General features: G+C 38.3%; 1 protein-coding gene across 6 annotated transcripts in view; it reads left to right on the top strand.

The window, feature by feature from the left end:
* Positions 1–23214, top strand: part of LOC121276875 (lysine-specific demethylase 4C-like) — a 458082-nt gene that overhangs the window by 241723 nt on the left and 193145 nt on the right. For all 6 annotated transcript variants that reach the window (XM_041185473.1, XM_041185475.1, XM_041185474.1 and 3 more), the window contains one exon: positions 10274–10455. In XM_041185473.1, coding sequence (XP_041041407.1) covers positions 10274–10455 — 182 coding nt within the window. The remainder of the gene's footprint in view (positions 1–10273; positions 10456–23214) is intronic.

Genomic DNA, 23214 nt, shown 5'->3' with positions numbered 1-23214 from the left:
GGTCTGGAATGCACTGCATGAAAGGATGGTGGAAGCAGATTCAGTAGGAACTTACAAAGTAGAATTAGATATGTACTTGAAAATGCCAGATTTGCAGGACAGTGGAGAAAGAGCAGGGGAATGAGATTTATTGAATAGTTCTTTTAAAGAGTTTCTTATGTTCTTATGGCACAGACACAATTGGCTGGATTTAATGGTCATGATGGTGGGCTGGAGAAGTGGTAGCAACCCTGTTGTGGCCATTCCTGGCAACCCCAATGTGATTTAAAGTGAACCAGACATCTACCTGTCTGCTGCCAGGGTTCCCAGGTCCATCAAGATGGACACCCAGCGGTTCTTCAGTGCTAGCAGTGCCACTGGAAGCCCCCAAACGCAGGTAAGCAGGGGAGATTTTGCTGGGACCAGTCAGGCAGGGCAACAAGAGGGTGCCGGTTTAAAGGACAGGGGGCCTACCCATGAGGTAGTCCCTTGTCGCTGGCGAGTCCCCTTTTGTGCACAGTGTGCCCAAGAGAAGGACCACCCCCCCCCACCACCACCACCACCAAAAAGGCTGCAGGCAGGTTCAGGGTATACCTGACAGCTTGCCCACATGGCTTAGACCCCCAAACCTTCTGCAGTTGGTAGAATACCTGCAGTGGTGGGTTGAGGCCCTTAAGTGACCATTAATTAGCTTCTAAGGGCCTCAATTAACATAGGGCCATCAAGGCTGACCTCAGCTTTCCCTGCTCAGGACTTAATGGGCGGGTGGGAAAAGTCAGGAGGGTGACAGGCTGCCCTACCCACGTCTTCCCACCCCATTAACCATTGACTGCCTCCTGGCAGGGCACTAAATTCCACGTGGGTTTTTGAGCTGTATTAAATGTATGAAATAACTTGCAAAATTTCAGCAATTTAGAAGAATACAGCAAATAGAATTTGTATAGTACATTTTAACTGCACATTTTATAATCTTATTGCCATTCTAATTAAGAAACTAGAAAAATGAGGGATACTATGTTTTCATATAAGATTTTAATTATTTGTTGTATGAAGTGTAAAATTTTACTTTTTGTAGATCTCATTTAAGCTGTTCTCCTTTTGAGATTATCTATCCTTGCCTAGCACCATTCTCTGTGGTAGCTGGTGAATAAACGGGCAGCACAATTTAAGCCAGTGAAGTGGTACACAGGGCCACCTTGGAATGAATTGTCACTATCAGCATGGGTCTTTGATTCATTCACTGTTTTTACATTCCTCTTTTTTATTTAATTATATTTCGAATAGATTTCTCCCTGTATGATCTCCACGATTTGCTTACCACATGCAATGGCTAGCACAACACAATAGCGGTGTAACATGGATATAAATGTTTAAAAAATGTTTCCAGTGGCTTAGCGTTGTGCGGTAGAGATTCCTCAAAGAACATATTGAGCAAACCAGGAGATTGATTAAATTTCACAAAATGCACAGTTTAATTAGATATCTGAATTCAAATGAAATAATGTTCCACTGTGATCTGTATGAAAAAGGAGGATATTTCATTAAATTGTCAGAGACTCTCAATGCAGCTGTTTCTGCCTGAAATAAATGGCGAACTTAAGACACTATAACCTGCAACTTTGAAATTGATGTTAATGAAAATGGTTAATGGTTATTGCTTTCTGAATGATATAAGTGGTGACCTGTTTTCAATGCAAATGTTTTAAGTGGTGGGGACAGTTTGCTTGACATGCATAGGTATGACTAATGGCAGTGGTGCACTGTTGTGGAGTTGGTGGGGGGGGTGGGGGTGGAAATGAGGCTGATCTTGTCCAAAAACTGGGGAAAGGGTTCATCAATTCTTGACTAAAGCACATTGAAACTGAGGGGCGCAGCTACATGGACTTGAGATGAATCTGATAATTTTGGCTAGAAAAGTCAATTGATGTGATCAGACTTGCAGATGATGGCTTAAATAACATTAGGAAGGTAAATTCAGAAATGAGCAGCATTACTCTCCAAGATGTTAGTATATATTTGTTCTGGATTTTCATTTCATTAAGTATTTATAATAAAATTTCACAGCATTACAAGCAAGAAGTACACTGTGGTATAATTATTTGCACACAGATATTTGGCAGCATGGTTTTTCAGAATCATAGCATCCACCATAAAATTGTTCTGCAATCCAATTTTGAACTTAATTAAACTGTAACAATAAAAATTCATTTCAATTGTTTATTGTACACCAGGGTGTTTAAAAAAAGGGAAAGTATTTAGTTTTTGAAAGCATGCAAAGAACAAAATGGAATTGACCTTTGCCGATTACTTGAATACGAGCTTTTTAAAAACCTCAACTCACTTATGTCTGATGGTTAGTATCAGTTGCCTGTAAGCAGAAGCATCTCTGTTTCTGAAAAAGGCTACACAATTCCATGAGGCATTCGAAAAATTACAGCAGAATTTTCTTCCTATCTGTTTTATAATCAGCACAGGAGCTTAAGGAGTAGCTATAACCTACACGGAATTCTCCTAATTTTAAAAGAATTAAGCTCTTGGGCCATGTGGCTGTGTTGGTAAAAGATTCTGGCACAAGGCTAAAACATTAAGATGTCTTGGGGTTTATGTTGAGATTGAATCCGTATGGATAAAGTTAAGAAACAGGAAATGTAATGGTGCAAAACTCAGGTTTCATCACATTTAACCTTTCAGACATCCTCGGATGTACAAGTTGCCCTAGAGGACTGGAGGGAAACACATCAGTTTCACAGAAGAGATGGGTGTATTTTAAGTGATTTTAGACTGGTCAACCAAATATGATACAAGATAAAATTCATATTTACCCCAGAAGTCCATGGATGAATTGAGTACAGGCAACACAAATGTCTGGAAGGGCATTTGTGTCTTACAAATTATTTAATAGAGTTTCAATTCTGTATAAGATCGTACAATAGTAATTGTGGATTAGCAACAATAATTGAAATCTGAGATATTAGGTATGCTTCTGTATTGATATGTAAGATGTAAAGTTATTTTCTGTTTTGTAGCAGGACTGTGATAAAGAGGTATGATTTGTAGTTTTGTGTCCAACATTTACTAGCTATGTTCAGACACAAATTTAGGATGGCTTGTGTTTGCTTACTTGAGTTTCAGTAAAAAGTCAGTGAGACATAACACCAGCAGGTTTTTTTCCGAAGCTCTTGAACGCTAAGGGGCTGGAAAATGCAGCGAGCCTATTTAGAAGTCCATTGACTTTGGCGGGACTGGAAAATCCCACTGGGAAATTCTGCCTCAAGTGCCACATGTCAGACTACAACAAGGCAGATCTGAATGAATTACAAAAAAATACTATAGTAAGAAAAGTGTGATAAATTGTGAATCCAACCCCAGCAGACGAGACTGGCAGTCATCAACACTGTCTGCTAATCATGTTATTGGCTGTTATACAAATTGTAACATTCAGAATCTTGGAATTTCTGTGGTGATTTTGAGAAATTTACACCTGTGTATATTTTTAGTGAAACTAATTTGATATAACTTTCATCACAGATGTTGTCTAATCTCTGGCACATATACAATTATTGAATTACTGTCCTTGTATCTTAGCATACTTATCATGTTAATGTCATGTTAGGTGACATGGTACTACAGCAGGCTGTTGACTTTTACATTCAAAACATACTTGTGTCTATTTTTGGTTCATTAGAAAAGGGTAAATTAAATACATAATATTAATTAGTTATTATGATTCTATTTTACTATAATGCCGTTTTGTACACTGCCATTTGGGGGCTACAATACACTTGCCATACTCGGCCGAGGCCGACCAGGGTAGTTTTAATCTAATTTCTTTGATGCAATCCCTCTAAGTCTCAATTCCATGAAAACCAATCTTCTCAGTCATTCAGTGGCCAAAATGTGCCCCGACTCCAAAATGGTTAACAGGAAGCTGGATACACTCATACAGGTATACCTTCTGAGAATGGAGATGAGGAGAGAATGGGTAGAAAACGAAAAGACAGGAGAGTGAAAATCATTTTTTAAAGCTTTCATTTTAAATTTATTAAATTATGGCAGTTAACTACTGTTAATGCTCTTAACAGAATGTTTTGGGAAACTGACTGCCCAGACTACATACATTTAGTTGGAGATATCCATAATTTAGGGGAATAAACATTCTGGTTCAGCAGTCTATCCAAAGGAACAAGTGCAAACAATAATTTTTAACACAAGTAAAAACAGAATTCTAGAAATATACAGTCATGCAGCATCTGTGGAGAGAAAGAGTTAATATTTCATGTTGACGACATTTCAGAAATATCTTTGACCTGAAACATGGGCAGAATTTTACAGCCCCATTTTGGTGGGGACAGGGCCGTAAAATGCGGTGAGACATTCTAAACCTCATTGGCTTCGGCGGGAACGTAAAATCCCACTGCCATAAAATTTCGTCCATGAACTGTTTCCTCCACAGCTGCTGCCTGACCTGCTGTGTATTTCCAGCATTTTCTGTTTTTCTTTCCCATTTTCAGCATTGGCAGCATTTTGCTTTTGTGTTGTTGCAATAATTTATAAAGGTGACATTTTGGTCTAGAGAAATATTGTAATAATTTGAAACTTAATTCGAATAATAGAAGTAATCTAAATCAAGACTGATGCGAATTAAAAAGTTATGGTTTCCATAATTTATTTCTTGACCATGTATTATAATGGAGCATTTTTGATATCCTGTAAAATGTGGTAGATGGTCCTGTTATGCTTGTTTCGGTATATTTGGATGGCCTCCATTTTTTAAGTATGATTTGCTTTTTGGTCAAAAGACACTCATCAAGATATAAGTGGAAATTGTTCTTTAAATTTTGATGAAAGAGCAAGCAAATTAGGAATTTTATTTCTACTAAGAAGGCAAGGAGAATGCTATCCAAAAGTCTCAAGTGTAATCGAAGATACATCTCTTGACAACATTGTTTTTGTGATAAGTTCATTGCTTCATTGGGATTCTTGAGCCAACCTTGGACTAAAGACCTCATGAAACCACTCACCAGTATTTCTCTTGTTTTGCAACTTTTAAGGTAAATTTGGATAAATATTTGAAGTAGAAAAAGATATGGAGCCATGGGGGGAAACCAGCAGTGGGATCAGTTTTGGCTTGTTCTCTTCTATGGATCGTTAAACCTAAAATGCAATGGCTATTTTTCGACTAGTATTCATTGATTTGAAAGATGTTTATTTTCAACTTGCAAATCTTGAACTCTTCGCGAAGCCTCTTTTCTAAGCAGATACCTCTGGTATTGCACTTCCAAATCTCTGGATAGCTTGTTCCTTAACTCATTTTAAAAAGCTACATTTGTAATAAAACTCAACAAAGCTTTCAGAGATGGTGCAGATATTTACATAATTAAGTTGTGTATTCCCACATGTCTAGTTTGAGATTTCTGGTTTCTAACCATGTTAATGTACTGTGTTTTGTTACTCCTTTCAAATAAATTCTAATGTAATCAGCAAAAACCAGAAATGGTGAGCAAGGTTCCTTCCTGACTTGGAAAATTATGGTGTCAGGGTATTGTAATCTCTGTTGTACAGAGTATTCCAAACTGCTGTGTACTACTATGGGTAACTTAAGAGTGTTGTCCAGATATACTAGAATGTATTTGCCACATACCTGTGGTTGGTTGTGTAACTTAAGGGGAGGATTATTGTGATTCCCTGGTTAAAAAAAAGAGGTCTGAACAAATTGATTGCCATCCTGTGTGGAGTATAAACATTAGAACAAATTATTTGGGACGATTGGTCTGTTTCAGTGCTGTATGCTCTACATAATTTTATACAATATATCATTCTCAATCTCTCTAAGCAGAGGCTACAACTACTGTGGGCCTACAATTGCAACGTATCATGACTCTTAGGCCAGAATTTTTCCATTCGCTGACGCGAAAATGACACGGGATGATGTCGGGGGAATCGCCGACATCATCCTGCCCCATTTAAATATTCAGGAAGATGGGCGGACAGCGAAATCACCTGTGCACCCGCAACCTGTCAATGGCCAATTGAGGCCATTGACAGGATAATTAAGCCAATTAAAGGCCCTTCCCATCCAACCTTAAGGCTGACAGGCAGGTCAGGAGCCCCAGCGGGCTTCTGAAAAAACATGAAACCTCATCCACTGGCGGGATGAGGTTTCATGTCTGTTTTAAAAAAACTTTAATAAACTTTCTGTGATATTTATTAACATGTCCCATCTCGTGTGACGTTGTCACATGAGGGGGACATGTTAATAACTTCTTTATTTTTCAATTTTTTAAGTTCATAAAATTCAGCGCTCTCCTTGAGACAGCACTTTGACAGTTGACAGGATAGCGCTTCCTGTCGGGTGGCCTGCCCACTCAAAATAGCGGCTGGGCCCGTTTCGGCGGTGGCCATTGGCTGCATGCCTGCCCATCAAGGGCATAATTCTGCCCTTAGTGTTTAACTTTGCTGATTGAACCAGTGAACAGCATGCCTAGCAGCTGAGTCATTAACTCCTCCACAACTTAAAACGGAATAAGTCTTCATGGAAATCTGGAGTTACTTATTGAAATGTTTGTTAGTCTGTATAATTACAGTTGCAGTATGTTGATGCCAGGGGTGTATGTTGAGCATAATCATGGATTTGTTTACTACTAATGTTTGTCCGTTAGCACAATGATGTTGTCTATGTACCAAAATTTAGCTCCATGCCTAGAGAATGAGTTAATTCTGCATTAGCTGTATAGAACTCCTTGCATACTTGTAATTTCTGTTGTGCATTTATGTTCGTATGTTATTGGAAATTAACTTGAAAGTGGTAATTTAATTTCCAGTACTGTGTTTACTTGTGCTGGATTTTGCCATCCCAAAGCTGGACATTCCTACATATCGGGCAGCTGGAAATGAGGTGGGCGGCCCTTAAATTCAAACTTCTCACCCAATTCCTGCTGGCCGACGTTTTGATCAGCCCAGGAATTGTGACAGGTGGCAACCCAGCGCTCATTCAGAGTGATGTCAGGTTCAGCATTTTAAATGGCTGCTTAAATTGTGAATTTGGAAGAGATTGCTATCTTCAGTGAGGTGAATAAGTTTGGGAAGCTTGTGTGAAATGCGTCAGGTCAATCAGTTTTGAACCTCTGGTTGGAGTCTGTCATGGAGTGGGGAACCTTTTAATAGGTAAGTTTAAAAGCTCTTGGCCACTTCAAATGTCATAATGTAATGGTGTATGATGATTCAAGTATGTTTTTAATGCAGTGATCAATCATAGGGCTCTGTCCTTAAAAGGTAAATGGGCATTAAGTTGATTAGCATTATATAAGTTTTCACATGCATTTAGAGCACTTTATCCAGTTGATAAAGCTCTCTGCATTCAACAGCGTTGAGAATCTGATTTTAATGTGTCATTTGGACTCTAATTTGATTTTTACATTAATTGAAAGTCCAGGGCCAGAATTTTCCCGTTGGCGATTTGGGGGCGGTGCCAGCTTGCCGATGGGAAAATGACGTGGGATGATGTCGGGAGTAACCCCCAACGTCATCCAATTTAAATTTAAATTTTCAGGAAGGCCAACTGAGGCCATTGACAGGGTAATTAAAGTAATTGAAGGCCCTGCCTGTCCAACTTTAAGGCTGGCAGGCAGGCCAGGAGCCCCAGTGGGCTTCTGATAATACATGAAACCTCATCCACTGGCGGGATGAGGTTTCATGTTCCTTTTTAAAAACTTTAATAAATGGAATGTGATATTTATTAACGTCCCATCTCGTGTGACATTGTCACATGATGGGGACATGTTAATAATATTTTTATTTCTCTATTTTTTAACTTTTTTACACTGTCACTAATTTCCCTCAGACAGCATTCTGGCTCAGGGAGCAGTGCGCTCTTTTGCACGCATACGCGAAAGAGCGCACCTTGACAGCTGGGGATTCCCTCTCCTCACCCCCCTTCCCCGGCACAGGAAGAGCACAGTGCTTCCTGTTGGGCAGGCCACTGGGCGAGCCTTAATTGGCCCGCTCACTCAAAATGGCGGCAGGCCCTGTTTTGGTGGCGGGGTCGGCTGTCCACCCACCGCCGAGCTGGTGGGACCCACACGCCCACCAAGGGCAAAATTCTGCCCCAGATGTCCGTTGAGCCTTTGAAATAACTAAGTGGATGCTAGACGACTTTGATTTTAAATCCATCTGTTCAGCCTCTGAAAAAAGTAACAGATGACTGGTCAACTGGTCAGGCAATTTCAAATACTCCATTGTGTTGATCTCTGCAAGATTTGTTTATTTAGTTGGTGCAGTGGAATATCAATATGAATGTTGGCTAGATTCTAAACTCCACTAATGGATTTAGCTCAGAAGTTTTTTTAAGACAGCTATGGATGGAACTGTGAGATTTGTTTGATTGACAGCTTTATGAACAGCTAATAGACTTAAATGTTTTGGAATGATTTTTGAATGACTCTTCATTTTTACAGGCTTATAAGCACTTGAGGATTTTTTTTCAAGGGGAGTATCAATCGCTGTGTGTTTGATAGTTTTATGAGCTTCTAAGGGGAGCAATTTTTTCCAACTGGAATTTAAATCGATTATTGTTTTATTGATTTCAAGAGCATTTCAAAAACGCCCAGTGTTATTACAGGGCTGATGATTTCTGTCCATAGTGGATACTGGTTGGGTTGGTTTGGAGGGAACATGGGCTTATGGAGTGGGCATGAGGGTTGGTTGGGATATGAGGGGGAGTGAGGGCTGGGGGTGCTTTACAGCCATCCACAGAACTGAGCCAATGTCCCAGTGAACAGGGATAGGCCTTCAACCTGCCCCTTCATCATCCAACCTGACTCCGGCCCATCCCTGACTCCCTGGGGTGAAAATACCGTGTGTTTGTATGTTTGCTCAGACCTTTGGAACGCAATGTCAGAAATGGCCTGACTCGCAATTCCTAAGCCGATGATGAAAACCTGAACCCTTAGGTTTAATAATAGTTTAATTTACATTGTGCTGCGGATATTCAGTCTAGCAGTAACTTACCTCTTAATATATTTTAGCAACAGAAATCATAATCTCATTGCTGAAAACTTTTCCTTAGACTCTTTCTGTCCTCAACATCTCAACCCACTTTTCAGCCACATACAAACTTCATTATGACTAATTTTCTTGCTGATGAGCTTTTCTCTCATTGTTTCCCCTCTGGAGGCTCTCTACTCACCGTTGCTGAACTCTGATTACCCCTGCTTCGCTCACTGCTCTACCTTTGACCCTAGGTTCAGCCCTGGACTTCACCACTTGCTATCTTCATCTGCCTCATACATTCTTCTACCTTTATGTATTAATTTTGTAGGAAATGTTTAAACAATATATCCTTTAAGAATTATATGCATAGGTTGTTGAGAATGAACAGAAATCTAATTTTACACAAGTAAACATGAAGCACTAGGAATAATGGTGAAAATAGATTGTTGGGCTGCATACAAAACCAACATTAAAGATATAAATTTGAGAAAGTAAATAAAATGCAACTAATCAGGGTAAAAGGTTTATTTTAATATTGTAGAATTATGTAGTATTTTTGCCTGAGAAATGCCATGGGAGCTCAGATATGCATTTAAATGATTGTAATTCTGGTGTGGCAGTATTGCCTTTAATAAAATATATTTCTGTGTTCAGCATTTTCAGCATTTAAAACTGCAGAGTGGATCAGTTAAAGTGAAACATCAGAATATAAAATGGTGGTAAATAATTCAAAGATACATATCTAAGCTGAATCTAATTTGTTAGAGTTAACTTTTCTTGTACATAAAAGATGGTTGGTCCTCAGAAATTTGGGCTGCAGATGTACTGCACTTGGTGTGAGCTTACATCTTGGTCGTCTCCTGTATTTTGCTGATCAGAATCTAGGATTACTTTACATATATGGAAAATAATGGCAGCACAATTTCACCCTTGCTGTTCTTCTCTATTTTTAAACAACCTACCCTGCAATTAATATAGTCTGAGTTGTTGAGTTGCTGTGACGCTGAAGCCCAAGCCTTACTTTATGTACCAAAATAGTCACTGTGGGATTCAGCTTATTTGAAGGTGAAGTATACTAGTATAGAGAAACTTATATCTTGCACTCTAATGAGAAGTTACAACAATACCATATAGGAATAGAATATAGTAGTGCTGTAACTTTTCTACAGGCTAATTCTTCCCTATCTAGCAGGTGTATTGTGCCCTACCTAATACAGTACAGTTAGAAAGGGAAAAAATGTTAATATTGCAACTTAATTGATTCTTGTGGAAATCAGAGTAAAAGTAGAATAATTTTGTTTTGTAGAATTGGTTGATTCCACATCCACTGAAGAAGAGGTAAATGAAACTCAGCCTTGGGCCAAACCTCTTATCCAACTCTGGCAGAATAAACCACACAATTTTCAAGCAGAGAAGGAGTATAATGAAGAAGCTTCAAAAATGGAACCATATTGTGCCATTTGCTCACTTTTCTTTCCTTATTACCAGGTAAATTGTTATTTTATTTGAAAGGCTAGATAAAAGAAGTAAGATGATGAACCTGAACAGTTTTCACGTGTTCAAAATATTTTTTCCAGATTTGACCATGGAATTTTAGCTCTAAGCCTCGAGTTAGATTTAGCAACCATATAGGGAATTCAGGAGAATTCTTTACCCAGAGTTTGGTGAGAATGTGGAATTCACTACCACAAGGAGTGGTTAAGGCGGGTAGCATAGGTGTATATAAGGGGAAGTTAGATGATCACATGATGGAGAAAGAAGAAGAAGGATTGTGGTTTTAGATAAAGTGGGTAGCCGGTGGCTTGTGTGGAGCAGAAGCATTGACATTGACCTATTAGGTGAAAAGGTTTGTTTCTGCGCTTGTAAGTACTGTGTTACATGATACAGTACTATGTAGATCCATGACCTTGCCTTATTTAGTCTCTCAAACCAGTGAGCATTTGAAGGTGGTAGAGGAAAAAGAAATTGACTTGAACAGTATCAGCAAGCTGCTGTCTACCCATTGCATTTAATGGTGAGATCATTTAAAAAATACTGGTCTGAATTACTGGGAAACATCTTAAAATGTTTAGAATTACTTACATATTCTGTAATATTTAACTTTATGTTAAATCACTGCCAAAATTTTAGACTAATTGTTTTTTAATTGATTATTCTCTGTATATCAAAAGTACACTGAGTTACATCATAAGTCTGGTGGAATATTTTAGGCCTGTAGAAGGGTTACATCTGAAATGTGATTTCTTCTCTTTACAGATGTTGACTGATCTATATATTTGCACCATGTATTTGGGTATTTAGTGACTTAGCAAGATCCAACAAATTTAGAATCTTTATGATCATCATTTTGAACTGAATGATCTATCAATTTGCTGATAGGCTACATAGAGCAAAATGAGGTTTACAGAAAAGAAAGAGTCAATAGATTGTATTTATGCCAGTGTCTGTAGTGTAACTAATAAAGTTGGTGAACTGCAGGCATGGGTTGCCACATGAGATTATGTCATGGTTGCATTAACAGAGACATGGCTCAAAAATGACCAGGAATGGATTTATATTATTTCTGGTTACTACGTATTCTGAAATGATAGAGGAGGAAAAAGAGGAAGGTGCATGGAAGTAACCGTTTTAAATAGAAAAGGTACGCTTGATGATTCTACAACTCAGAAGGGAACTGTTACATCACTGGGTGTTTTTTTATATACATAGAGCACCAACCAGTGAGAAGAAGACAGATGAGCAGACTTCAAAGGCCTGTAACAAAAAGAGATTGGTATTATGAGAGACTTTAATTACTCTAATATGCACTTGGCAATAAATAGTCTTAAGGGTAGGGAGGGAGAAGAATTTCTGAAATGAGCAGGTCAATATATTCTGGTTCAACAAGGAAGGAGGCAGTGTTAGATCTGCCTTTGGGAAATGAAGTAGGGCAAGTGCAGTATGTTATACTAACAGATCATCAAACTGACAGTGATCACAACATTATTCAGTTATGGAAAGAGACTAGGAAATACCAAAGGGAGAAATACTCAGCTAGGGAAGAACTAATTTCAGTGATTTAAGAAGAGACCAAGTGCAGGTAGATTGGAAAAGATGATTGCAGTAGAGCAGCGATGGAGCAATGGAAGGCATTAAGCAAAGGAATAATTCAAGTATAAAATAAGCATCTTCCTTTGAAGGGGAAAAGTAGGGCACCTGAAGCTAATGTGCCCTGGATGACAAAGGAAATAAAAGTTAAAATAAAATGGAAAAGTAGGTTTATGACAAATGTCAGGAGCAAGATTTGTTTAATAAACAGGAAGATCATAGAAAATACAGGAGGGAATTGAAAAAGTTAACGCTGGAAGCAAGGGGAAGTTACAAGAAAAGGTTAGCATTAAACTGAACCCGAAAACATTTTTAAATATATCTGGTGTAACCAGTTTACCCGGGAAAAGTTGTGTTTATTAAAGACCCAAAGGAAAATCTTCATGTTGAGGCTGAGAGCATCGCAAAGAATTAAATGAGCACTTTGCATGGGTCCTCACAAAGGAAGCAGATGATGTGAAGGTTACAATAAAAGAGGGGAGAGAAGTTATGGGCAGGATTATAATGGATAAAGAAGACCTATTAAAAAAAGATAAATAGCATTACATAAAGTAAGTAGGTCAGCTGGTCCAGATTGAATGCATCCTAACTTACTGAAAGGAGGAAAATAGCAGAGGCATAGGTCACAACCTTTGAATCTTCATTGGATATGGGAGTAATGCCAGAGGACTGGAAGGTTACTAAAGTTATATCACTTTTCAAGAAAGGGGATAGGGATAAACTAGAAAACTGCAGATCAGTAAGCCTAACATTGGTACATTATTGGAAACCATTATCACGGAGAATGGATTAATCAAGGAGAGCCAGTGTAGATTTACTAATCATGATTAACTAGATTGATTTTGTTAATGAGGTAACAGAGAAGGTTGATTAAGGAACATGTTGTGAATGTATGGACCTTTGGAAGGTTTTTGACAAAGTGCCTTAGAGGAAGCTGGAACCCCGGGGAATTAAGTGAAAACTGCTTTTCAGATTGGGAACTGGTTTGCAGAGTTGCTCCCCTAGGGTTAGGTTTGGTCTATTACTCTTTGCAATTTTAATAAATGACCTAGACTTGGGTGTAGTGATCAGCATTATAAAATTTGCAGATGATGCAAAACATAGTGGATGGTGATTAGGATAGTTATAGTTTTTAGGATGCTATAGACAGCGTGGCAAAATGAACAGAAGCATTGCAGATGGAGTTCAGTGTGGAGAAGTGTGAACTGATACACTTTAGTGATACTCATATGGAAAGTCAGTATACTATACATGAGGCAATTTTGAGAAGTGTAGATGAATAGAGAGACCTTTGTGTGAATCTAAACAAATCCTTAAAAGTGAAAGGACAAGTTTGTAAAATAGTTTCAAAATCATATGGGTTAGTTGGATTTCTAAATAGGTGCAAAGGTATAAAAGCAAATAAATTGTACTGGAACTTTCTATATCATTGGTTAGGCCTCATTTGGAGTACTCTAGACAATTCTAGACAGCACATCTTAGTAAAAAGGTTAAGGCCTTTGAAGGGTACAGAAGAGGTTCAGTAGGGATGATGGATTTCAGTTATGAGGAGAGGTTGGAAAAGTAGGTCTAATATCCTTAAAACAGATCAGCTTAAGAGGTGCCTTGATAGGGCAGATAGAAAAAAAAAATCTCTGCTGATGAGGTCAATACTAGAGGCCATAAATTTAAAATAATTGACACGAGATCCAGGTGGGAGATGATAGTATTTTTCACTGTTATCAGGATCTGGAATGCTCTACCTGAAAAGATAGTGGATGCTGATTTCATAAATAATTTTATAAGGGAGTTGGACAGGTACTTGAGGATGATAAACTTTTGCTGGGTTACAAACAAAAAGCAAGGGTATGGGATGAATTCCAATCCAGGCATGATAGGCTGAATGACCTGTGTTATGTGTTTTTATAATTCTACGATTTGACTCATTGTGTTTGCAGCAGCTTATTTGAGAGGCAGTTCAGAACTAATTCTGCCACCTTGGGCTATCCCCATAAACCAGTATCTTTGTCTGTTTCAAATATTTAACCTGCAGTTTCTTAAGAGATGTATGGACCTCTAGCACTCTGTGATCAAGCATCCCATGCTCCAGTATCCCCCTCTTTTCATATTAAAAAAAAATACTCCTATTCTCTCGTCACTTTCTTAAGTGATAATTTAACATTGATCACCCTCCTTCACCAACCACCCAAGTAGAGGAACTAGGGCCATAAGTTGTGCAGTGGTACATCTCAAGGTGCAGAATGTCAGTTGGACTTTTTACCTCACCCTTCTCATCACACCGTATTTATGCACAAATTAGTGGAACATCATAATGATAAGGACGCAGTGATGTCATTGTCACATCCAGAACCTCATGAACCATTGTGCTGAATAGTCCATCCCCTTAACCATTGAAAGAAAAAGTAGAGAAAGAAGCAGTGAACAGTAGGGAAGGAAATGGGATGAATTGAAGTAAAATTAAAGATAGAAATAGGCAGAGAGAGCAAGAGAGAGAAAGGTAATGACTTAGTAGATAACTAGTAGAAGAAGAGGAAACAGAGTTTGTAACCCAGTTGCTTTTAGAAATTGTTGTTTTGCTTCTTTAGCAGTTAATGAATGTAAGTCAAGATCTCTCTCTCTCTTTAGGTACTATGCCCTAAAAGGGGTTAACGACCATGGACCTCCAAGTTAATCTTGCACTGGAGGCGTGGGTCATCTTTGTTGGTACATTCATCCGGTTTGTGTGGATCTTTAGAAAGGTCGTTCTTTGTCTACCTTGATCTCTTTTGCCTTCGATCTTTTCCACTGGCATCAGACTTTCTAAATCATGATTTCTTATTACATGCCCAAGAAATTCCGACTGTCTTTTCCTGATCTTAGTCAGCAGGGTTCTTTTGGTCTCAGATTTTACCAGCATCTCTTCATTGGCAGTGTGTCCTGCCCAAGATATCTTCATATCTTCACCTCAAAAACCACAACTTGCAGCCTCACTTCTTCCCTGCATTGCTTCATTGATTGTCCAACTCTTGCTTCTGTGTGTCTCAGCTTTGTTTACATGGTTAAGTTTGAGTTGATTGTAATCTTCTTCATTTTTTGAAATGCATCTTTGGCCATTCCAATCCTTCGCCTTATGTCTTGGTCGCACTTTCCGTTTGATGGTAACATACTTCCTAGGTAACAAAATTTGTCTGCCTGTGTGACCTTTTATTTTTCACCTGATCTTACCTTCTGGTATGACTTACTTTTTGGACACTTTTGACATTTTGTTTTCTTACAATTTATGCTCAGCCCTTTTTTATCATTTTCACTCACTGCTCTATGAAAAATCTTTTGCAGTTTCTCTTCAGAGTTGGTAGTAAGAACATTGTCATCAGCATATCTTATATTATGAAAGTTGTAACCTCCAACTAATAATCCAAGAAGGTCTTCAATCTCTCTAAGAATATTTTCATTATAAAAATTGTATAGATCTGGGGGTAAAACACTCCTGTAGGTTAAGGTAGGTATCCAAAATACACAAGCATTCTTGATCTATGAATTATAGAACCAGTGGCCTTGCCCATCATGATCAGGAACAGTGAAAGATCCGTTGAGCACATTGTTTTATTATCTTCATGGGAACGTAAGAATTTCTGTAGAGCAGCATGCCAAAGTCCATTTAGATATCCTTCTACCACCCTGGTGATTGCATGATATAATGGTAATAGAATTGTTGGTTAACTACAACAACCAATATCTATCAATCAGTGTACAATAAGTGCAGAAATTATGCAAAGAAAACCCTGGTGAAAATGCTTTGAGAGCTATAGGTCCAAAGTCACCATTTTCCTTCCGTGACTACTATACGTAGTATGTCATTTCTCAAATTATTCATATACTATATACAAAAATGTATTTTCAGCAAGAAATCTATCGGATTTACATTTAAATGTCAACACAGGCTTAACTTCAAAACTAACAGAAATGTGCATGACAAGTCTGGCACATAAGATTGCCAAGACAGGTAAAAAGAATTAAAAAAAAAAATCAGAACAATTCATGACCTGCTGGAGCGAGACTCCTTAATGGGCCCGCAAGATTGAGTGACATGTCAGGACCATATATCATGCCATTGGCAGGGTACTTGCGATCATGGATTACCAGTGCTAAATATTTGCAGAAGGGAAGAATTCCTGTCATGATTGCAATAAACTGCAAATGGAGCCTCACAATGAGATGGCAGTTTTGGCGAGGCAAAACAGTCAAGCATTGCAAATTGTCCAGCAATTTGTGGGCAATTGAAATGTATGGACTATCTCTTTTACAGCCAAAATGTTGCATTTCTTTATGAATTAATAGTGGTGCATGCTGTTAAGGCATCACTGTTTTTCCACCGATTTTTTGCACATAGTCTTTCCCTTCTCACTGCCAAAACTCATAGAATTTTAAGACTCCTGTAAATATTTTGTATCCAAATGCAAATAATTTCAAGTGTCTGCTGTATTTTCCCATCTCTAATTTTAGTGAATCCATGCTTCCACTGTATGGTTTAATGACTTCAATATCCTTCCTGTAATGTGGCACCTGAAACTTCATATGGTAATTTAATTGTGGACTAATCAATATTTTACATAAATTGATCACTACTTCTTTACTGTTGCACCCTATACCACTATTTTTATAACCCAGTAGTATAATGACTTTTATATGGCTTTTTCTTTCTGCTTTTAGGTAAGTTATAAATTTGAGCCCCTAGGTGTCTCTGTTCATCCACACCATTCAATGTCTTTTCATTATGTGTAAAACACATTTCTTCTTCTTACAAAATGTATTGCCACACACTTCTTCACATTAACTTGAAACTACCACTTGGCCTGCTCATTCTGCTAACTACCTATGCTATCTTGAAGTCTTTTACAGCCCTCCTCGCTGTTTGCCAAATCCTCTAACACTTGTTTCAGTAGCATCTGCCTCTGCCTATGTCCAAATCGTCTATACATGGAGAACTAGGTGAACTTAGTTCTGATGTCTGGGGTACATCACTTCTAACTCATCTCCTAATCCAAGTAATTTATATTTATTCTAACTCGGTTTCCTGTCTTATCAGCCAATTTTCTATCCAACCAACTACATTTCTATGTAACCTTTGTCTGAATTTTTTCACATGTCCCTTGTGAGACAGGTTATAGAATGCTTTCTATGAATCATTTATACACTACCTCTGCTGCATTCCTTTTATCTGTCCAGTTGCCGCTTCAAAAACAAAAAGCCCCCTCAAATTGGTTAAACACAATTTGCTTTTAAATCCATGCTGACTCCCTTGATTATGTAGACAGTCCAAAATATTAATTAATTTAAAACTGAAATAATGGATTCTAAGAGTTTGCCCACTGTCACAACATTTAAAAGGTGTTTCCTTAAAGTGGCCGTGAGCTAAAAATTTGTGTGTGTGTATGTAGCCCCTTTTTAATTTACAAGTGATTCAACATAAAAATAACCCAGCAGTCAAGCTTTATTCTTAAACAAGATAAAGGTTAGTTTATTATGAAACTACTGCTGAAAGTTACTTAAGTAAAATTGATAAAGTTATTAACTAAAATACAGATACAGAGATTAAATTCAGATAAAGGAAAAACGATACTTAAAGATGAGATTTTCATATCAGCCTCTGAGACATTGATGTGGGCCTGTTGTTTGAATTCCTCCTTTCTGAAGTTAGGAATTGAAATTTGAAGTTTGTCTTAGCAGCTGAGGTGGCTTCTACAGTTCAGTGCTTTGAGGATTGCCTTTTCAGGTGGAGTAATCAGGTCAGCAGGTTTCGTGAAAGGGAAGGTCTCCTATTCCTCTCTAATTCTACGGTTACGGCACTTGCAGATTGCATGGATTCTTTTGGCAGAGAAGCAGTTGATTTCTTAATACTTCCCTCTTTATCTTTCCTTGGCCAAGAACCCTCTCTGATGTTGTCTCTGAATTCTTCCTGGGGGTTCTTTTTTTAACTCATTGATGTGGGCATCACTGCCAAGGCCAACATTTGTTGCCAATCCCTAATAGTCCTTGAACTGAGTGGCTTATTTCCAAAGGCAGTAAAGAGTCAGCCACATTGCTTTGGGTCTGGAGTCACATGTAGGCCAGACTAGGTAAGGATGGCCTATTTCCTTCCCTAAAGGACATTAGTGAACCAGATGGGTTTTATGACAATCAAAGATAGTTTCATGATTATCGTTCCTGAGATTAGCTTTCAATTCCAGATTTTATTTTCAATTAATTGATTTTATTTTCAATTGATTGATTTTATTTTATTAATTGAATTTAAATTCCATCAGCTGCCATGGCAGGATGTCCCCAGAGCATTAGCATGGGCCTCTGGAATATTAGTTCAGTAACATTGTCACTATGCCACCAGCTCCTTTTTCTGCAACCTGCCTCCCAAGATCCTTCTTATAGCCTCCTTTATACAGTTCAAAAAACACAAAAATGACCACTATGTTAATTTTCAAGGAGCCTTTGTTTTACCAGGTGAAGAAATTAATTAATTACGTTGTGGTCCTTCCTGTCTCCTGTTCCCTCGGAGGTAAAAGGGTGTTTCACACCATTTAGAAGATCCAGTAGATATCCCTGGAGGAGCCTTGGTATGTTAATGGCTCTTCACAGCCAGCTCTAGAGATGCAACTTGCCAAGGATTGAACAAACACAGAAAGGTGCCAAGTTGTCTGTCCATACTTCCATTTTGAAAAAAACTTTTAAACTCAATATAAAGGTTTGAAAACAGAAATGTACCTTTAAAACAATTGTCCTTAAAATCTGTAATATCATAATTAAATGTTCATCCAAGATGAGTTATTGGTACCAGTGATATCAGTTGCTTCTGCAAACTGTCTGAGGATCTTACTTTTCTAAGAGTTCACATACTCTACTCTGTAAATGCATGACCTGGAAGTATAATAATAGTATCCCTTGTGACACCGGCTAAATATTCATATCTTTTGCACATGTACTTCGCTAATCTTTCGAGAAATTAGGCCAAAAAATGAATGTTAAACTGCTTTTTTTCTTCAGTAAGATAAATATATAGAATGGTCATGATGATCAGACTTACTTTGTTCAATTGGTATGTATTTTTCATAATTGTACTAGACAAAGAATATATCACATACAACCCATTGTAGTGAATTGTTTGAGTTTAACTTGCACACAAAATGCGTTTTAACTATCCTCCTGCCCTTCTAAGCCTTATATAGTTACTATTTCAAAAACCCTGTGTTATGGTCTCTTTATTTATCCTCTCATCACCCTCTCCCTATCCCCTGCCGTACTGCAGGAATTAAAGGACTTTCCAACAGAATCAATGAGGTAAAAACAAAAATCCTGGAAAAACTCAGCCGGCCTGGCAGCATCTGTGGAGAGAGAAACAGAGTTAATGTTTTGAGTCCATATGACTCTTCTTCAGAGCTAAAGAGAAGTAGAAGTGTGATGGATTTTATACTATTTGGGAGGGGTTGGAGCAGGTGGAATGAGATAGAAGGTCAGGGATAGGTGACAGCTAAAGGAGAGATTGACAAATATGTCATGGACATAAGACAAAAGGAAGTGTTAATGGTTGTGATAAAGATTAAAGAAGGTACTAATAGTGGCATAAAGGTAGGAGCAGAAAGTGTTAGGAGCAGAGCAAGGGGTCAGTGCTCTGTGAAAGTGCAATGTAAAAACTAGTGACAGATGGCCCTGTGGGGTGGGGTGCAGGGGGCAGAATTGGGGGAAAAGAGTATAAAAAAGAATAAATAAAAATGAGTAAAAATTAAAAAAATAAAAAGGAACAGTTGGATTGAAAAAAGGATGAAAATGGAGGAGGGAATTCATGGTTTGAAGTTGTTGAACTCAATGTTAAATCGGCAAGGCTGTAAAGTGCCTGATTGGAAGACGAGGCGCATTTCCTCCAGTTTGCTTTGGGCTTCACTGGAACATTGCAGCAGACCAAGGATGGATATGTGGGCATGAGAGCAAGATGGTGTGTTGAAATGGCAAGTGACAGAAAGGCCTGTCATTTCAACATACCATCTTGCTTCATGTCCACATGTCCGTCCTTGGCTTGTTGCAATGTTCCAGTGAAGCCCAAAGCAAACTGGAGTAACTGCACCCCATCTCCCGATTAGGCACTTTACAGCTTTCCTGACTTAATATTGAGTTCAACAACTTCAGACCATGAACTCTCTCATCTATCTTCACCCTTTTCTTAATCCAATTTTTTTTTGTTCTTTTAATTTTATTTTTCCCAACCCCTCCCTCCGAACAGGGCCATCTGTCACTGGTTATTATATTGTGCTTTCACAGAGTACTGACGCTTTCTCGGCTATTAACACATTCTGCTCTTACCTTTATGCTACTGTTAGCACCTTCATTAATCTTTACTGCTACAGTTAATACTTCCTTTATCTTTGTCCATGACACCTCTTATCAATCTCTCCTTAGTTCCCACTTATCCCTGACCTTCTATTTTGCTCCACCTGCACCATCCCCTCTCAAACAGTGTAAAATCTGTCACATTTCTACTTCTCTATAGCTCTGAAGAGGTGCGCAGACTTGAAACGTTAATTTTATTTCTCTCACCACGGATGCTGTCAGACCTGCTGAGTTTTTCCAGCATTTTTGTTTTTTATTTCAGATTTCCAGCATTTGCAGTATTTTGATTGTAGATGAGAGCAATGAGGTGTTTTTTTCATTACCTATACAAGCTAATAAATTGATAGAAAATCCTGGATATACTCAGCTGGTCTTGGCATCATCTGTGGAGAGAGAAACAAAGAGAATGATTCACATTGACGACCTTTCATCAGAACTTGGAAAAGTTAGAAAATGTAATAGGCTTTAAGCAGATGAAATGTGGGAGGTTGGGAAAAAGAACAAAAGGGAAAGTCTGTGATAGAGTGTAAGATAGGAGAGGTTAAATGACAAAAGAGTCAGTTAGGGCCAAATGGGGTGGTAATGTGGCAAGATAAGAAACAAAAGATGTGCCTAGAGTGTAAATGGCATTTTGATGAACAGTTCCCATCCAAAAGCAAAAATGAGAAAAACAAGGGTATGACTGAAATATGTAAAGAGAAGGAATCAAAATGGGTGCAGAGATTACAGTCCGAAATTGTTGAACAAGTCTGGAAGGCAATAAATTGCCTCCCGTTTGGAGTATGTGGAAAATGACTTCTTTAATTTGCTTAAAAACGTATTCCGGTAGAAAAATGGATAATAAAATCGAAAACATGGTGCTTGTTTTATGCTTGTCCTTGTTTCCCCCACACCTGTCCCCCAAGCCTTTATTGAACAAAGGCACTATGTTAGCTGCTCTCCAAAGCACAATTTGCATATTTAAGAAAGATTGAACATTGTGGCCTGAATGTCCTTTTTTCAACACCAGCCATATGCCATCAGGATCCAGTGACTTCGAATTTTACTTTTTTTTCCCCGAGAAAGATTTTCTTTTCTGCATTTATTTCTAAAAGTTTTACATACGAGCATAACATATTAGGAGCAGGAGTAAGCCATTCACTGTGTTTTTAAAAAAGTTTCCTGATGCTGCTCTGTTTTTTTTGCCAATCACCTTAAATCTGTGTCTTCCAAACCTCCTGCCACAGTAAACAGTTTCTTCTTATTTACTTGACCAAAACCTTCCATGCATACTTTTATCAAATTTCCTGACATTCACTTCTCTGAGAAAAACAATACTAGCTTCTTCAATCTCTCCACATAACTGAAGCCCCTCATTATTGGTACCATTCTAATAAACCTCTTCTACACTTTCGCCAAGGCTTGACATCCTTCCTAAAGTAAGGTGCCCAGAATTGAATCCAGGACTTGAGTTGAGTGCTAACCTGCATTTTATAAAATTTTAGCATACTTTTGCTTGCTTTTTCACTCCTCCTCTATTACTAAACTCAAGGATTCCATCTGCTTTTTAATAACTTTCTCAACTTGTCCTGCCAGCATCAAGGATTTGTGTACAAACACCCTCAGTTGTGTCTGTTCCTGCACCTTTGTTAAAACCATATAATTTAATTCTTATTGTCTCTCCTCGTTTTTCCTACCAAAATGTATCCCTTCACACTTCTCTGTGTTTACTTTGTTATATTTGCCAAGTATCTGCTCACTTCACAAGTCTATGTTCTCCAAAATTCTGTTACTATACTCTTCATTTTTTTAATGCATTTCTGAACTTCGTATCAACAGCAAACTTTGAAATTATGCTCTGTATGTCTGAGTCATTAATATATCAAAAAGAGCAGTGGTCCTAATATTGACCCCCTGGGCAAACACCAGTGTATAGTTGCATACCCCTCTGTAGCTTGAGAAACAATAGTTTACTTCCACTCTGTGCTTTCTGTCCCTTTGTCAATCTTGTATTTATACTGTCACTGCCCCTTTAATCCCAGGGGCTCTAATCTTGCTAACAAGTCTATTGTATGATACTTTGTTAAACACCTTTTGAAAGTTCATATACACCAACTGCTCTACTGTCATTAGCCCTCTTTGTTATTTCATCCAAGAACTTGATCAAGTTAGTCAAACCTTTAACAAACCCATACTGGCATTCATTCATTAGCTCATACGATTCCAAATACAGATTAATTTTGTCCAGGAATTTTGTCTGTAAAAGTTGCCCCACCGCTAAATTTGAGTTGACTGGCTTATAGTTGATGAATTTATCCCCTCCACCCTCCGTGTTTAAACATTTGTAACATTTACATGTGTCTATTCTTCTGACACCATATCCATATCCATGGAGGATTGTGGCTGGAGCTTCTGCTTCCACTTGTTGTTCCCTTTGCATCCCATCTGGAGTGGATAACTTTTTTATTTTAAGGACTGCAGACTTTTAAGTACTTCCTCTTTTATCTATTTCTATCCTATCCAATATTGCTTCTGCCGCCGCCACCCCCCCCCCCCCCCCCCCCCCCCCCCCCACATACACATACACACACACACTCACACACACACACACACACACACACACACTCTATACTGGCAGAATTCTCTTCTCTATTGAAGAGAAATGCAAAGTTCTCATTCAGTACCTCAGCTATGCTCACAAGAGTACCCCTTTTTTAGTCCCTAATCAGCTTCTGCCCTTCTTTTGAAATAAAAACAGAAAATGCTGGAAAGACTCAGCAGGCCCAGCAGCATGTGTGGAGAAATAAATAGCTCTGAAGAATCACAGAC

This window comes from Carcharodon carcharias, chromosome 4 (assembly GCF_017639515.1).
Source record: "Carcharodon carcharias isolate sCarCar2 chromosome 4, sCarCar2.pri, whole genome shotgun sequence".
NCBI classification, from domain to species: Eukaryota; Metazoa; Chordata; class Chondrichthyes; order Lamniformes; family Lamnidae; genus Carcharodon; species Carcharodon carcharias.
The sequence above is the reverse complement of the archived record's forward strand: the minus strand, read 5'-3'. Positions and strand labels throughout refer to the sequence as shown.